The 18,200-nt window shown below is 47.9% G+C and overlaps 1 protein-coding gene across 2 annotated transcripts in view; it reads left to right on the top strand.

The window, feature by feature from the left end:
* PLCB3 (phospholipase C beta 3) overlaps positions 1–18,200 on the top strand; it is a 72,996-nt gene that overhangs the window by 29,923 nt on the left and 24,873 nt on the right. For both annotated transcript variants that reach the window (XM_035097796.3, XM_035097797.3), the window contains exons 7-19: positions 474–549; positions 828–928; positions 2,138–2,304; positions 4,203–4,349; positions 4,814–4,971; positions 6,049–6,131; positions 6,267–6,351; positions 7,327–7,510; positions 13,138–13,245; positions 14,196–14,260; positions 15,122–15,218; positions 16,306–16,390; positions 17,963–18,087. In XM_035097796.3, coding sequence (XP_034953687.2) covers positions 474–549; positions 828–928; positions 2,138–2,304; positions 4,203–4,349; positions 4,814–4,971; positions 6,049–6,131; positions 6,267–6,351; positions 7,327–7,510; positions 13,138–13,245; positions 14,196–14,260; positions 15,122–15,218; positions 16,306–16,390; positions 17,963–18,087 — 1,481 coding nt within the window. The remainder of the gene's footprint in view (positions 1–473; positions 550–827; positions 929–2,137; positions 2,305–4,202; positions 4,350–4,813; positions 4,972–6,048; positions 6,132–6,266; positions 6,352–7,326; positions 7,511–13,137; positions 13,246–14,195; positions 14,261–15,121; positions 15,219–16,305; positions 16,391–17,962; positions 18,088–18,200) is intronic.

The following is an 18,200-nucleotide window of genomic DNA, read 5'->3' on the forward strand; positions in this document are numbered from 1 at the left end:
CAACATGGTACACTCCACAAATGGTTGGACTCCAAGCCCCAACAGCTCCAGCCAGCAGGCCAGCGGTTGGGGATGATGGGACATGTAGTCCAACAACATCTGGAAGGCACTGCCTTGGCTACCCTTAGAATCATAGAATCATAGAGTTGGAAGAGACCACAAGGGCCATCCAGTCCAACCCCCTGCCAAGCAGGAAACACCATCAAAGCATTCTTGACATATGCCTGTCAAGCCTCTGCTTAAAGACCTCCAAAGAAGGAGACTCCACCACACTCCTTAGTAGAAAATTCCACTGCCGAACAGCTCTTACTGTCAGCTCTTACAGCCCTTCCTTTTGTATAGCGTACGCTCTTCTCCCTTTTTTGCCCTATTTCTGTTTTGCTGGTCTCCTTCCGACATGCCTGGCTTGTTGCTTCCACCTTCGTTAGCTCGGCAAGTCTGATAAAGAGCTTCCCATTTCCCTCCTTTTGTAGCATCCTGAAAATGTTCTCAGCTGACAAAAAGCGGGTGGAGACGGCCCTGGAGTCCTGCGGTCTTAATTTTAACAGGGTATGTGTTTTTTTAAAAAAAATGTATTGATGACCTGCCTGCTGCTCACCTTCTCCTCCTTTTCCCAGCATTCATCCTCATCCCTCCCTCCTGGATCTTGGTCTTGCTGCCATAAAGCCAGCCTAACTCCCTGACTCTATTCTTATCTCTGATTTCTTCCTTCTCTTCTTCCTCCTCCTCCTCCCTGACCCTCACCCGGCCTCCCCAGAACTGTACTAGTGTTTTCTCTGGGGTACACTGTCTTTCTTTTATTTATTTATTCCTCTCCGGCTCCCTAGAGCGAATCTATCAAACCTGAAGAGTTCACCCTGGAGATCTTTGAACGCTTCCTGAACAAGCTTTGCCTTCGGCCAGACATAGACAAGATCTTGCTGGAAATGTGAGTAAAAGGAGAGCTGGGGGGGACGGTGGTGTGGAAGGACAGGATATCTGAAGCGAGGAAACTGACTTGGTCTCTTGTTTTGAGGATTACTGTGGAAAAGAGTACAGCGTGTCTTTGTATTTCCTCTGTTTGATAACAGATTATGCAAATGTTAGCAAAAACAGTTACACAAAAACCAATATAATCCTGATTAAACAAGATGCCATCCTGAATAAGCAATGTTCATGTTAGTGTTCTGTGGGGCCTCTCCAAGCGTCCTTTCCGTTGTGCATCGATGATAATTTGTGATGATAGGATCGGAGTGGTTATATGCAATCCCACTTTCAGTACTGTTTGTGCCTGTTTGTACCGTTTCAGGGCAGACACACTGCTTCGTTTCCAATCCCTTAACTTCCTGCTGAGATCCTGTAGCTTTATACACTCTGCAAACATTCTGGGGGGAGGTTTCACCCTGCTTTCGTTGCGCTATAATGCAAGAGTGTCGTTCCAGATGGGAAGCATTGCAGAACATCTAATAAAAGGGAATGACGTGCGGACAGTCCAGTATAAATCCACCACAAACATGCTGTTGTTGCATCAATGACATGCTGCAGAATACACTCACAAAACAGTACCAGTCCGGAGGTGCCCTATATTGGGGCGAGGGGGAGACATGAGCCCCTGCTCATGTAGGGCTACTACAATGCCCATCTTTCATGGCTGTTGGTTTTGCTGGTTGTGACTGATGGGAGCTGTGGCCCTTGAGATGTTTTTGGACAACAAATCCCCATTTCTCCTCTAGACCACTTTCCTTCAATCTTGGGTTCCCAGATGGTTTGGGGCTGCAAATCCTATCGCCTCTGACCATTGGCTGAGATAGCTATGGGTGATGGGAGTTGTAGTCCAACAGCGGACCCAAGGTTGAAGAACACTGCTCTAGGTGGTTCTGGGTTGGTAGTTCTATGTGCCCTTTCAGTGTGGCCAGAATTCCCGACCTGATGTTGTCCTGTCCGAACGTTTTATTCCAGTAACAAGCAAACTTCCCGTTTTCTGCACGAACGGTTTGGCTTGCGTTTTTGAAGTGTCTCAGGTGACTACGTGAATTGGCTTGGGCAAATACGAATTGTTCTGTTCTGTTAATTCTAAGGGGCGGGGGTGCCTCCTTTATCAGTTGCAAATTTTGGAACCATTGTTCTGCCTTCTCTCTGCCTGTTCCCTTGCAAACAGTGGAGCCAAGGGGAAGCCTTACCTCAGCCTGGACCAGCTGATGGACTTTATCAACCAGAAGCAAAGAGACCCCCGTCTCAACGAGATCCTCTACCCGCCACTGACTCGGGAGCAGGTGCGCCAGCTAATCAACAAGTATGAGCCCAACCAACAGTTCCAGCAGCGTGGTGAGCCCCCCCCCCGCCCTCTCCAGAATTTGGGCTGGGAGCTGCAGGTGGTGGTGGAGATGATGATGGAGAATTACAGAGCGGGTGGAGGCGGTGGCAGATGTTTTTAAAACGTGCTGCTCAATTTTTTTGTTTTTTGGACGGGGCGGGAGTTATTGTTTTGTACTGTATTGTAGGGTTGTTACTGTATTTTAGTTTCATTTGTCTGTGGGTGTGTGTTTGTGTAAATAGATATAAAGTGTGGGGGGTGTATACATATTGTGTGTATGGGTGGGTGTTTATGTCTGTGTGTGTGTGTGTGTGTGTGTGTGTGTGTGTGTGTGTGTGTATTATAGAGTGTATATAAAAAGGTAAAGGGGCCCCTGACCATCAGGTCCAGTCATGTCCGACTCTGGGGTTGCGGCGCTCATCTCGCTCTATAGGCCGAGGGAGCCGCCGTTTGTCTGCAGACAGCTTCTGAGTCATGTGGCCAGCATGACTAAGCTGCTTCTGGCAAACCAGAGCAGCGCACGGAAACGCCGTTTACCTTCCCGCCGGAGCGGTCCCTATTTATCTACTTGCACTCTGACATGCTTTCGAACTGCTAGGTTGGCAGGAGCTGGGACCGAGCAAGAGGAGCTCACCCCGTCGCAGGGATTCGAACCGCCGACCTTCTGATCAGCAAGCCCTGGACTCTGTGGTTTAACCCACAGCGCCACCTGGGTCCCTATAGAGGACCTCAGGGTCCAGGTCAGTTTATATGGGGAGAGGTTGTAACTTGAGGTATGAGGTCTTTGGCATGGCTGCTGCAAACCATAGCATGCAACAGTCACATTTTTCATGTATATAGGTATGTATAGAGTGTATATACCTACTTATATACATGAAAAATGTGACTGTTGCATGCTATGGTTTGCAGCAGCCAAAGACCTCATACCTCAAGTTACAATCTCTCCCCATATAAACTGACCTGGACCCTGAGGTCCTCCTCTGAGGCCCTTCCTCGTGTGCCTCCTCTACAAGAGGTCCGGAGGGTGGCAGCATGAGAACAGGCCTTTCCTGCAGTGGCTCCCCATTTCTGGAATGCTCTCCCCAGGGGGGTTCAGCTGGAGCCCTCATTATATACCTTTAGGCACCAGACTAAACGTTCCTCTTCAACCGTGCCTTTGGCTGATTAATATTCTACAGCCTTTTAAATGTGTTTGTGGGGTTTGGTGGTGGTGGTGGGTTGTTATTCTTTCGTTTAGTTTTCATTTAAACTATTTTGTGCTTTTATCCTGTGTTTTTATCTCATGAACCGCTCTGAGATGAAGGGCGGTATATAAAGATAATAAATAATAATGGTAAGAAATAAATTCCAGTATAACGGCAGGCGAGCGAGCAAGCAGTGTGGGTGGCAGACAGCCCAGGCGAGCTGTTTAAGAGAAGGGAGAAGGTGCTGAATGTTTTATGTTCTGTTGTGTTTCTGTATATGTTGGAAGCCGCCCAGAGTGGCTGGGGCGACCCAGTCAGATGGGTGGGGTACAGATAAGAACATTATTGTTGTTGTTATTATTAGAGCGGTTTGGCAAACTGTTCTGTGAAGAGCCTCCCCGCTCCTTTAAAAGGGGCTGCAGCAAACTGAGGGGAGTGGGGGTGGACTTGGGGGTCAGGCAAAGGGGTGAATGAGGTGCAAAGAGGGGGCGGTTTGGTTAGGTGTGGGGAAAGGAGGGTTGGCAAAGGGCTTGGTGGGTAGGGGAGCTTGGCAAGAGCAGTGAGCAGGGGGAGCAACCCCTAGTCATGTGTGTGTGTATAGATGTATGAAATAAATAAAAGTGGGGCACAGATAAACACAGTCCTGCCCCCACTTATTTCAGCGTGCCTCTTTTCTTGCCTACTTCTATAAAGCTGCTTTTCTTTCCCCGTCTGTCCTTCCGTAGACCAGATGTCAATGGAAGGGTTTGGCCGCTACCTGGGGGGAGAAGAGAACACCATTGTGCCCCCCGAAAAGCTGGATTTAAGTGACGACATGACCCAGCCGTTAAGCAGCTACTTTATTAACTCTTCACACAATACCTACCTCACAGGTATGTGCACCGAACAGAGACACGTGCCCTGGACTTTCGTACCCCCAAAGTCTTCTGGGAGCTGTAGTTTGTTAAGGGAGCCAAGAGTTGTCAGGAGACCCTCTGTTCTCCCCCCAGTGCTACAGTTCTCAGAGTCGTCTCACAGTCAGTCCCAGGGAACTCTGGGAGGTGTAGGAAAATAGGGGTTGAGGAAGATGATTGCCCTTGTTTTGTGGCTGAGCAATTCTTCTTCCTCATTATATCCTGAGGTGAAATTGTTTTGTGAGAGACCGGCTGTGCAGAAAATGCATCCCTGTTGGAAATCAAGTGCCTTCCTCTGTGCTCAGAGTTACTGGCCTTCTTTATTTCCCGTTTTATTTTGCCTCTTCTAAGGCTTTGAGGTCTGGTATCATTGCTTGGTTGTCTCTCCTCTCCCCAGGCATCTAACATTTTCCCATCATCTTCTCCTTCTCCCTTCAAAAAAGCTGGGCAGCTGACAGGCAATTCCTCAGTGGAGATGTACCGGCAGGTGTTGCTGAGCGGCTGCCGTTGCATTGAGCTGGACTGCTGGAAGGGGCGGCCCCAAGACGAGGAGCCCTTCATCACACACGGGTTCACCATGACAACCGAAATCCCTTTCAAGGTAACTGGCACCCGGCACGGTTGGCCATTTGCAAGGGTCCCCAAAGCCAACAGAGGGGTCGCCCACCCCCCCTACCCGTGTTTGCCATTTCCAGTTTTTCAGCACGTGATCAGTGTGGGTCTTCTTGGCCTGTTGCGCCCCTTCCTTTAAAAGGAAGATGGAGCATGTTTCTTGGGCCACCGATCATGCATGCTGGGCCTGATGGGGGTTGTAGTTCAGCAACATCTGGAGGGCCAACAGTTCCCCACACCTGTTCCTGAGGTAAGCTTGGAATATCACCTTAAAAGGCTTATTTGCAACCAGTGAGACCGAGGTTGGCATAGTCAGGTGGAGATCTGAACTGCCTCTGATCACGGGAGCTCCAGTTATCCAACAAGGGTGAGAACTCAGAGGTCCAGGCCCTGCTTGATACCATTTTAGTCATGAAAGCAGAAACTGTGGCTCTCCCACCTGCTGCTGTGGGACTCCAGCTCCCATCAGCTGCAGCCAGCATGACCCAATGGTGAGGAATGATGGGAGTTGCAGTCCATCAACGTGTTTAGAGGCTGCGAGGCTCCCCATCCCTGTGTTCAGCCTTTTGTTCCAGGCCTGGGTGTGGGAGCAGAATCCTCCTGAAACGTCAGCACATTGATGGGGAACTTTCTCTTAAGTTTATTGTCCATTGTAGCAACCTCCCCCCCACCCACCCCAAACTCTACCACTGTAATCAAATAAGTGCTCTTGACCTCTTAACCTAGTGGTGGGGAACTTCAGGCCTGGGGGCTTAATATGCCCCCCCCAGGCGCTCAGTACTCTCCACATACCACACCCCCTCTCCTCAGGCCACATCCTTCACTGGCCTTGCTTCGCATCTCACTTTTTCAGAACGCAGGCTAGAGGGGCTTGTGTGTGCGTTGACACCAGCCTACTGTGGAAAAGTAAAATTTGCAAAGGTTGCTCTGCCCACTTTTGCCTCAGGCCCCTCCCACCACTGGCATGTGGCCCCCAGAAGGTTGCCCAGAAGGGAATGTGGCCCTCAGGCTGGAAAACATCCCCCACTCCTGCCTTAACCCTTTTCCCTGCCTCACTCTGTTACAGGAAGTCATAGAGGCCATTGCTGAAAGTGCCTTCAAGACTTCACCTTTCCCTGTTATCCTCTCATTTGAGAACCACGTTGACTCGTGAGTAGTTGTGGTGCCGCAATGGCTTGTCTGAGACTGTCATCCTCGCCCCTCCCCTCCTTACAGCGCTGCACGATCAGAGAGGCCTGCGTGACTGATAACCTTTCCTCTGTGTTTCTTGCTTTCCTTCCCCAGGGCAAAGCAGCAGGCGAAGATGGCCGAGTATTGCCGCAGCATATTTGGGGACGCTCTCCTTATTGATCCTTTGGATAAATATCCGGTATGTTCTGGAAGCGAGATCACCCAGGGGAATGACATGTGGGCGGGTTGGTTGGGAGCGGCTGCGGTCCTTACTTAGGTTGTGTACAGATGACCACTTACTCCGGCTCCAGTTCGCTCGCACTGCTGGTTTCTGAAACCGAGTATGCCTGATGTTAACCACAATCCACAGGTACTGTGCAGCTTCTGCTTGGTGTGCTTTGCCTCAAACCAGCCTTTGTCTGATTTGAAAACGGAGGTTGTGGTGAAGCTGAGGTGTGTACGGCTCAGGCAGCCATTGCACATGCTCAGTTGACAGCTTCAGTGAATTAGAGTTCGGCCTGGAGAAACAAATCAAGTAATGGGCATCCTCTTGGTTTATCTATTTCAGGGTAGTCCCAAGGTCTGTATGCAGCACTCAGAGACACTGGGCTTTGGGAAGGAGGTGTGAGGCTCTCACAGGGTCTTAGAGTCCTCCTGCCTCCTTCCCAAAGTCTAATGAGTGCTTTCCCAGTTTTGGGAAGGAGGTGGGAGAGCGTCAGGCCCCGGCCAGAGCCTCACACCTTCTTCCCAAAGCCCAGCACCTTGTTTACCTGACCTTGGGAAGGCAGTGTGAGGGCCGGGGTGTCAAATTTTGGCCTCACCCCCCCCACTCGACAAGGCATTGTGCGGCCAGTTGGTTCCGTGTTGAAGTACTCTTGCAGCCCACATGGTAAGAAAAGTTGGGCCGCCCTGAACTAGTTCACTGTTGTCCACACTCACAAGCAACACCGCTCCAGGATTTCAGACCAAGATCTTATTTGGAGCTGCCAGGTAGTGAACCTGTGGGCTTTTGCATGCAAAACAGCTCTGCTACTGAGCTACGCCTCCTTCCCTTCTGTGAATAGATTTATCTCTTGAGGGCATCAGCACCCATCTTGTCTCCTAGTCTATGAAGATCTCCTGCTCTTGCTAACATCTTAACATCTCCCATTTCCCCCCACCCCACCCCCTGCAGCTTCAGCCTGGCGTTGCTTTGCCAAGTCCCCAGGAGTTGTTGGGCCGGATCCTGGTGAAAAATAAGAAGCGCCGCGTGCATGGCAAGGGATCTGAAGGCAGCATTCGGAAAAGGCTCCTGGAACAGACACCCAGCTCCTACAGCGATTCATCCGGAGTGGGTGAGCCAGGCTCTCCTGCGCTAGGTATGTCTTAATTATTTGCAGAGTCATTTTTTTTTCCCTGGACGTAGGTGTGTGCATTTATTTGTTCCCAATATTTATAGACCGTTTTTTAACCGTAGAGGTCACAAGGCAGTTTTTCATCACAGTCAATAAAAGAACCCGTCGGTCCAAAATGATACAGCATCTAGAACAAAACTCACGGGCTAAAAGACATCAGATCTAAGCACTTACTTGTAGCTTCATGCATGGAAGTTGCTTCACAAAGGCGATGCTGCATACATTTTACTCGATGGGAGTAGAATTCGGTGATTAGCTGTGGAGGAGAAAGCGACAGAGTGCAGTAGAGAGGCTAGAGGAGATAAAATGTGGACATCTTTCTCCGTTACTTCATTGTTTATATTTTAACACACAAAATGGTAAATTACTGCCTCTGATTTTGCAAAAGACCCTTGTGGTCAGATGCAGTTCTTAGCATTTCTGGTCACTGGTTTGATAACAAAATAACTTATACCTGCTTTATTTTACACTGCACATTCTGTCTCAGTTGTGGGAATTTATTATATCAGATGTCATATCTGTACCAAGTATTGAAATTTTTATTATTATAAAGGATTGTGATGTGTGTGTGGGGGGGGGAAGCTTAAGGTTCCATAAATAGGCATAATAATAATAATAATAATAATAATAATAATAATAATAATAATAATTGCATCCTGCCCTCCCCAGCCAAAGCTGAGCTCAGACCGGCTAACATCATATAAAGAAGACGATATTCATAATACAAGCAATCAATCAATTAAGATACATCCCACAATTAATTCAAACAAAATTAAAACTGGACAAGTGGCAATCTTCAGATTAAAATTGGAGGCAGTTAATACTCGCCAAGACCAACTGTTTCCACTGATATTATAAGGACCTATGAGCGGGCTGGGAACCTCCTTCGTGCTTGTTCTCATACAACTTACTTAAATGCCTGCTGGAATAGAAAGGTCTTTGTTGTGCACCTGAAGTTCAACAGGGGGAGAGGCCTGTCTGATCTCAGAATTGGGCCCGCTATATGGAATGCATGGCTCCAGGAGGAAGCAAGCCATGTTTCTGAGCCATAGGGGGTCCACGAACAAAGACCACCCCTCTACAAAACTCTACAAAACTGATTGGGCAGGGATGTGAAGAATTGGGAGCTGCCTTAAGGTATCCCTGCCCCCGAGTTGTTAAGGGCCTTGTAAATTAATAATACCAGAACCTTGAATTTGGCACAGTGCCCAACGCTTAAGCACTGCAGTGATGTACTGGTTGTAGTCTGTCCCCACCTTTTCAGATGAGCATCTGTTTTCATCTGTAGCTGGCAAAAGATGAGTCCAGGCTTGCCTGAGCAGCTAACTCATTCTTCAACTAGAATATATAATGTGTAAGCTGAAGCGGCCGTTTTATCTTTCTTATTACTGTTACTTCTCCGCCTTTGGCTAGCCAGGGGAAGACCAAAGAGTTCTGCAATGTTATTGCCCCACTGAGCATGGAGATGGCGGGTGGGGGATCAAAATAACTCGATAGTGGAGCGTATGTTCTTCATGGGCCAGGTTCAATCACTGGTATCCCCTCCTGAAAGACCAGCTCCATCAGACTCTTCAGCAGTCGGTCTGTCAAGGCTAAAGGGAGGGGGGAAAGCAGGGGCTGCAGGGCCTCTCCATCCATTCCACTGTGCAATACCTGCGGTTTTTGGCTCCCCTCCCCGAAATCTTTCAATTCCAGCTGGTCATTGCGAGAAATCAGCAACTAAAAAAGAGTGCCTGGGTTTTCTCTTTTCCTCCTCCCTCCCAATCCCTTTTTCCTTTTGTGCCTTGGGGTGTTCAGGGCGAATAGGGTTGCCATATTTTGAAGAGCAAAAAAGGGACTCTCATTTTAAATACCCGTACTATATATAGGCTATGGAAGCTGTGATCTATTGCTGAAGGGGGCAAGAGAAGAGGAAAGCAAGTCTTCGGCCACCGCTTATGGCTATGTCTCATCCAGAAAGTATAGCCAGAGACATTTTGGCAAATTTAGAAAATCCACCCAGACAGAACTTTTACCCCTGAAGAAGAGGATGTGTCCTGGAAAAAGAGGACACATGGCAACCCTAATTTAGTACGTCTTCATGCAGTGCATAGTTAAAACTATGGAACTCGTTTCCGCGGGAGGGACCAGCCTGGATGGTTTTAAAAGAGGATCAGGCAAATTCATGGAGCAGAGGGCTATTGATGGCTACTAGCCATGAGAGCTCTGCTCTGCCGTCACAGTTGGAGGCAGCCATGCTTCTGAATACCAGTTGGTGGAAGCCACAGCAGGGGAGGGTGCTCTTGCGCTCGAATCCTGCTTGCTGGTTCCCCACGGGCTTCTGGTTGGCCACTGTGAGAACAGGATTCTGCACCAGATGGGGCTTTGGTCCGATTCAGCGAATACATGTGAAAAGGATCTAGGAGTCTTGGTAGAACACAAACTTGACATGAGTCAGCAGTTTGATGCAGCAGCTAAAAAAGCCAATGCAATTCTGGGATGCATCAATAGGAGTATAGCATCTAGATCAAGGGAAGTAATAGTACCACTGTATTCTGCTCTGGTCGGACCTCACCTGGAGTACTGTGTCCAGTTCTGGGCACCACAGTTCAAGAAGGATACTGACAAGCTGGAACGTGTCCAGAAGAGGGCAACCAAAATGGTCAAAGGCCTGGAAACGATGCCTTATGAGGAACGGCTTAGGGAACTGGGTATGTTTAGCCTGGAGAAGAGAAGGTTAAGGGGTGATATGATAGCCATGTTCAAATATATGAAAGGATGTCATATGGAGGAGGGAGAAAGATTGTTTTCTGCTGCTCCAGAGAAGCGGACACAGAGCAATGGATTCAAACTTCAAGAAAGAAGATTCCACCTAAACATTAGGAAGAACTTCCTGACAGTAAGAGCTGTTCGGCAGTGGAATTTGCTACCAAGGAGTGTGGTGGAGTCTCCTTCTTTAGAGGTCTTTAAGCAGAGGCTTGACAGGCATATGTCAAGAATGCTTTGATGGTGTTTCCTGCTTGGCAGGGGGTTGGACTGGATGGCCCTTGTGGTCTCTTCCAACTCTATGATTCTATGATTCTTATGTCTTCTTACGAATCCAGTAAAACTACAGTATACTGGAGGCTGATGTGAGGCACAGCACACATTTCCTTCCTCCGTTGCATCAGACCCAGAAGAGGGGGGCAGAGTAAGTGCAAATCAAATTCCCCTGCTTTTGCTTCCTCCTTGAAACATCTGAGCTTAGCTGTCAACAGTCAGAGAGGCGCTCCCTCTAGCCCAGCACTGTCTGCCTTGAATAGCAGTAGCGATCCTTGAGAACCCTGCTCCATTTAACTAGAGGTGGTAGGAACCGAACATGGGAAACTTCTGCATCAAAGCAGCAGAATTGCTGTTATCGTTCAATGTCTTTGTATCCTGCCTTTCTCCTGAGTTGGGAATTAAGGTGGCTTAGATTTTTTATATATAGAAAAAAACATCATTATGAAATACGAAGTAACAAAAACAAACTATTTGAAACCAAAAGTTAAAACACAATAGAACACATGTGGAGCCAGCCAGTTTGCCCCTGACAGCGTCCCGCCGGCCAGCTTTGTCTGCACCTTAGTTTCCAAAGGTCTGTCTGAACAGGAAGGTCTTAGTCTTCTGGCGGAAGGGCAACAAAGAGGGAGGGAATTGAACTTCCCCTAGGAGGGAGTTCCTCAGTCTGGGAGCAGCCACAGAAAAGATTCTCTCTCTCTCTCTCAACTGTGCCTCTGATGTTAATGGGACCGAGAGGAGGTGCTCACCTAAGAATCTTTGCAGCCAGGTAAAGGGAGATGCAATCTTTCAGTGTTATACACTGTGTATCTCCCCAGACATGTATACTGCAGGCACAGGAAAGAGCACAGCGTAGGAAACCTCAGAATATGATTAATCAATGTTTAATACTGCTGCTCTCCAGCTCTTTTAGCCTGGCATTGATGAGTACATTGACAATACTTGGCACAGACTCATTAGGGCTGTAGAGAAAAAGCCCTGGACTCTTTTCCACGCCATTTTCCCCAAGCCAAGAGTCACATATCTCCCACCAGTTTTATTCAAATGCAGAAGGGTAGCTTAAGAGGCCTACCTGGGAGACAGGATGTCAGCTCTCCTCCTACGTACCTTACAAGCATGGCTATGGCTCTCGTTGGTCAGAAAGAGCCAGGGCCACTCCCTCCAAAGAGAGGGGAGAGGTCTTTAATCACCATCATTATTTAATGTTTTTATATCCCACCTTCCTCCCAAGTTGGGATTTCAACGCCTTTGGAGCTTTATCGCCCTCCCTTCATTTGGGGTCCAGGCCAGATCTTCCTATGTACTGCTCTCATATTTGAAGGCCTATCTCATAGAAGATGGAGGGAACTTTTTTTCTGTCACGCCTAGAGTGTAGGACCCAAAAGAAAGGGTTCAGAAATGACAATGTGATTTTAAATTAAATGTTGAGAAGGACTTCTGGCTGGTACAAACAGTTTAGTGGAGCAGATTTACCTTAGAAGATGGTGAGTTCAGTTTGGTTAGAGGGTTGTTGTTGTTGTTGTTGTTGTTGTTGTGTTGTTGTTGTGTTGTTGTTGTTTGTTTAATGCAGAGACTGAATGGCTACCCTATAAGAGGATTGATCTTTGAGGTCCTTTACACTCTAGAATTCTGTCTAAAGAGGCAAAGGGACCCCTGACCATTAGCTCCAGTCGTGACCGACTCTGGGGTTCCGGCGCTCATCTCGCTTTATCAGCCGAGCGAGCCAGCGTACAGCTTCCAGGTCATGTGGCCAGCATGACAAACCCGCTTCTGGCAAACCAGAGCAGCGCACGGAAACACCGTTTACCTTCCCGCTGGAGCGGTACCTATTTATCTACTTGCACTTTGAGGTGCTTTCAAACTGCTAGGTTGTCAGGAGCTGGGACGGAGCAACAGGAGCTCACCCCGTCATGGGGATTCGAACTGCCGACCTTGATCGGCAAGCCCTAGGCTCTGTGGTTTAACCCACAGAGCTGCCGACCTTGATCGGCAAGCCCTAGGCTCTGTGGTTTAACCCACAGCGCCACCCGCGTCCTGTCTACTGTATTGTTCATTCATTGTATAGCCCACCCTTCCTCCCAGGAACTCAAGTTGTGAACGCTGTTCGTCCCATCTCCATTTTATCCTCACAACCACCTTGTGACGTAGGTTACGATGGGAGACAGTGATTGGCCCAACGTCACCCAGTGACCTGTCTTAATGGCTGAGGGAGGATTTGAACTCTGGTTTTCCAGGTCTTAGTCCAGTTAGGTGGAAGAACGCACCTGATCTTGTCTCACTGGTTCAAAGGTGCAAGAATTAAGATTTCTTTCTCTGTTTGTTTTTCCCTTTTGGAAAATAGGCTGCGTACACAACCATCCACATGTTTTATCCCAAAGAATCCCGGGAACTGTAGTTTGTTAAAGGTGCTGAAAATTGTAGCTGTATGTAGTTCTGAGGGTGCTTTTGAGGGCTTTAAATACATGGTATATTTGCAGCCCCCTTCTCAGTTATCCCTGCGTGAGCTCTACGTTTTCTTGCCGCTCACATTTTTTTTTCTCCCTTGCCCCCTGACCTCCCCCCCCAAAAAACAGGCTCTCCTTTTGCAGAGCAGGCTGAGATACTGTCACCAGTCATGACCAATGGTGAGGAGAAGTCTTCCGACAGAATCGCGAAGCTGGTTGAACCCCGTAAGTCTATTGGTGAGTGTCCTTCGGAGAGGACAGGAGGCTGTCTGAGGTACCAATCGATTTGCCAGTTGAGTTGCCAGAGAGTTCAAATGAAAATTGGAGAGGCAATTGGAATACATACAGATTAATGTTCTGGATATGTTAGGATGCCATGTATCCTTAGAACCCAAAATATGTCTGCTCGGTTATTTGAAGGATGCTGCTCCGAAAAGGCTGAAAAATAGTATAACTGCAGCCTAAAAACTGGGGGAAAGTACATCTCCATGTGGATAGTTTGGCAAAATTTGGTCTACAGTAAGAACGATTACGTAAGTTAACTTATAAAGGAATACATATAAAAAGCCTAACATGTTAATGGTAAAAGGGCTACTTTTTGCAATGCTTTGTAATAATAAGTAAGTTTAATGATAATGTTCAACCTTATGCTGCTTTATTTTGTTGAATCTTACTTGTTAGAATCCCTTATTTTAAAGATTTTAATGGTTTGGTTTGAGCAATAAAGTACAGTATTAAAAATTTAAAGAAAAAAAATCAGTAAGGGAAATGGCTGGCCAATGTTTGCTTATTCTTGCCGTGTCTGGAACAGAAGTCAATGCAGGGAATGTGACTGGTATTCGCTGTTGCTGCTGTTTTTTGTTTTTTGTTATTTAATTGATTTTTAATTTCAAGTAACAAAACATACCCATTTAAGGAAAACGGGGCTTAGAAGTTGTATAGAAAGAAAAGCAAAACAGCAGCTCATGGTTGCAGTTTTAGACATTTCAAGAAAGGCAATCCAATGAAAGTGTCTCTCCATAAGGTTCCATAAGTCAATATGTTTGTCTTAACAAAGTCAACAAAAGGATACCATATTTTGTGATCCTCTGATTCAACAGCTCATAGCCCACTTAGGGCTGTTAAAAGTTTGAGCAAGACTTTTTTGGCCTTGAGCTTCTAACCCCTTTCCTTCTTTCCATGTCCAGACCGTGAAGCTGAGAGCGAAGAGGAGGAAGAGCAGCCGGATCCCAAAAAGCCCACGACAGATGAGGTGCGTGCAAAGCAGGAATCTGAAACCCGTGGCCCCTCTAGATGTTGATGGACTTCAACTCCCATCAGCCTCAGCCAGTGTCGTCCAGGATGATGATGATGGGAGGTTTTGTAGGCCGACAACAGAGGGGTCCCATCACTGGTGTCAAGGGGACTGGTCTGAGTGTTGTGCACACTGTATTTTAAGCAGACTTCTGGGTAGAGAGCCAGTGTGGTGTAGCAGTTAAGGGTGTGTCTAGGAGGCCAGCACTCAAATCCCTGCTTGGCCATGAAGAACACTGGGTGGCCTAGAGCAGGCTTCCTCAACCTCGGCCCTCCAGATGTTTTTGGCCTACAACTCCCATGATCCCTAGCTAGCAGGACCAGTGGTCAGGGATGATGGGAATTGTAGTCTCAAAACATCTGGAGGGCCGAGGTTGAGGAAGCCTGGCCTAGAGGACCCGTCGGCAACTCTAGGCCTAATTTACCTCATAGGGTTGCTGTGAGGAGAAAAAGGTGAAGGGGAGAGTGGCGGACGCCACCTTAAACTCCTCAGAGTAAAGGTGGGTTTGAAATGTAATAATAAGGATAATAGAATTTGATGCTACAAATGGCAAGTGGGCTGATGCCAAAAAACTTCAAATGCTTCATCACATTTGACCATCGTCTCTCCCCATGAATTGTAGTAACAGGAAGATGACATTATGGCATCACTTCATGTGTTAACCTGCATGCATACACAAATGTGTGTATATATTTGTGTGTGTGTTTGTACACACGTTTAAAGAGTGCTTTAAACATACGGTGCAGATGTGATCTTAAACTCCCCCCCCCCTAAACTGCTTCCATCTCCCCTTGTCCTCCCCTCTCCCCTTTGTGACAGGGCACCGCAAGCAGTGAGGTCAATGCCACAGAAGAGATGTCTACACTGGTGAACTACATCGAACCTGTCAAGTTCAAATGCTTCGAGGTGGCCAGGAGTGAGTGAGAGCGGGGAGGGGGATGGATGCTGGCAGTAAGGTGTCGGTGTAAGTTTAGGAGCGGGCAATCTGTGGCCCTCCATGCATTGTCAGACTCCCCATCCAGATGTAGGCCACATTCACAGCATACATTTAAAGCAGTGTGATGCCACTTTAAACAGTCATGGCTTCCCCAAAAGGATTCTGGGAGCTGTAGTTTGTAAAGGGTGCTGAGAATTGTTAGGCGACCCCTATTCCCCTCACAAAGCGACAATTCCCAGAGATCCCTGTGAAGGGGGATTGATTGTTAAAACACACTGGAAATTCTAGCTCTGTGAGGGGAACAGGGGGCTCCTAACAGCACCCTTAACAAACTACAGCTCCCAGAATCCTTTTGGGGAAAGCCATGACTGTTTAAAGTGGTATCACACTGCTTTAAATGTATGGCGTGAACGTGTGCACAGTGAGGGACACCCCACATGGATGGCTTTAGAATACAGTTACAAAAAATAATGCAGGCTCATGCTAGCAGTGGCTACTAGCCAACATGGCTATGTTCTACCTCCATTATCCCAGAGTGGTTTAACAGTCAGCCTCTCGCCGCAGAGAATTCTGGGAATTGTAGCTCTGTGAGGGGAATAAAGCGTCTCCTAACAACTCTAAGCACCCTTAACAAACTGCAATTCCCAGGATTCTTTGGGCAGTGGAGCCATTGCTGTTTAAAGTGGTAAGATACTGTTTTAAACGTATAAGTGCGGATGTGGCCTTGGATTCCAGTCGCAACCTACGTTTGGACAAGGTGTCTGACTAGCACTCTCTATTCTGACATCAGTTCTCAAGGGTCTCTGAAAGAATAGGGTCTTTTTCTGATTCCTTTATAACTGGAGACGCCAGGGACTTGAACCCGGGACCACCTGCATCCGAAGTGTGTGCTCTCTACCACTGAGCTATGACCCCCTCCCCATTGACATCCGCCGCCCCAGTGTGTAAATATTCCCCTGAGAGGGAAGAAGCAGCAGTAGGCAGATTGGGAGAGGTCTGTGCGCAAGGCTGTCTGCGTAATGTGGAGCATTAACACGGTGCCTTTTTTTACTTTTCTCCTCCCAAGAACGCAACAAATCTTTCGAGATGTCTTCCTTCGTGGAGACCAAAGGTTTGGAGCAGCTGACCAACAGCCCCATGGAGTTCGTTGAGTATCCTGCCTGGTGATGTAGGGTGGGTTGAAGCAGAGTTGGCCTCACTGCTGATCAACCCCCAGGCCTCTCCTGTGCTGTACCTTTAAAGCAGTTATTGCTATGTATTGAAGTTTACTCACTACTTAATAGTTATCCTACCGCTTCAACCAGTCATGGCTTCCCCCATGGAATCATGGGAACGGTAGTTCGCTAAGGGTGCTGAGACTCGCTAGGAGACACACACACCCTGTATTCCCCCTCACAGAGTGGTTTAGCAAGTCAGCCCTTCTTCCCAGAGAACTCCTTAGCTCTGTGAGGAAAATAAGGGTCTCCTGTAAGCACCCTTAACAAACCACAGTTCCCAGGATCCTTTGGGGGAAGCGATGACTGTTGAAAGGGGTATGGTACTGCTTTAAATGTCTAGTGTAGACGAAGCCCTAGATGTAGCACCTTTTTTTGCTACAACAGTGAATGGTACGACTGTTTTGAGTGCTTGGAACCACTTTTGTTAGTAGCGACTGATCCGTTAGGGCAAATGGGGCCACCAAGCTCATTCTGCCTTCTTACTTGCAAGCAGTCCAGGAGTGGCTCTGCCTATCCTTGGCTCTGGCACCACCTTCTGTAGGGCCTTCTGCCCTACTAGTCCCAATGGGCACCAGTTGGCACTGGCTGCTGCGTGTCCTGCTTCTGGGAACTGTGGGAAAGAAAATCCAAGATAGGAGGTTATGTATGTGGGGCTCATTCCATAGACCCAGGCATCAGTAGGAGTTGGGGGAGTAACTGCAAATGCTCAGTGGTAAAATCAGGTAGTCTAAGCCTCTCCATGAGCAAAGGGATGACATCAGTTTTATTGGATTGGACCAGGCATAGGCAACCTTGGCTCTCCAGATGTTTTGGAACTATAACTCCCATCATCCCTGACTGCTGGCCTTGTTAGCTAGGGATCATGGGAGTTGTAGTTCCAAAACACCTGGAGAGCCAAGGTTGCCTATGCCTGGTTTGAACCATTGGTCTCTCTTAGGCCAAGAGTGAGGAATCCGGTTTCATTTTGGAGGACCTCGTTCCCGTGTGTGTGTGTGTGTGTGTGTGTGTGTGTGTGTGTATATACCAATGGTGGGTGGAGCCAGATGCAGAAGTGGGTGGAGCAATGTATAGGATTCTTGCATTTTGTACAATAGGCTCCATTCCTGGCCAGTGTCTACACTGTCAGCAGGTCTCCAGGATTTCTCCAGCGGCATGTGTAGAAGCTAGCCTATCGTGCAAAGGTAAAATGTGTATTAATTGCTCTGTCCACTTTTGCCTTCACCCCTGCCCACCACTGGCATGTGGCCCCTGGAACATGGCCCAGAAGATAATGTGGCCCTTGAGCTGACAAGGTTTCCCACCCTTGGGTTACGTCTTGATATGTGTGTTTATATGTGTGTGTAAATAATTGATGACTAATGTTAGAAAGAGGGATGGAGAGCCTGAGAAAACGGAATGCCTCCAAGGGCATGTTGAGTGCTCACAGCTGATCCATGGTCATTGATGGCCACAGTAGAGTTGAGGTGCCCTCGTTGGCTGTTGCCTTAACAAGCACCCCTTGCCCAGATACAACAAGCAGCAGCTGAGCCGGATATACCCCAAAGGGACCCGAGTGGATTCCTCCAACTACATGCCTCAGGTCTTCTGGAATGCTGGCTGCCAGATGGTGGCACTCAATTTCCAGTCGCTTGGTAAGTGCTATCCTCTCTCCCCCCCCCCCCGCTTGCTAACAGTGAGAACAGCATTTATATACTGCTTAATCATTAGCATTTCTAAGCAGGGTACGTGAAAAAATAAACCATTC

Source organism: Zootoca vivipara, chromosome 16, assembly GCF_965207765.1.
Source record: "Zootoca vivipara chromosome 16, rZooViv2.hap1.1, whole genome shotgun sequence".
NCBI lineage: Eukaryota > Metazoa > Chordata > Lepidosauria > Squamata > Lacertidae > Zootoca > Zootoca vivipara.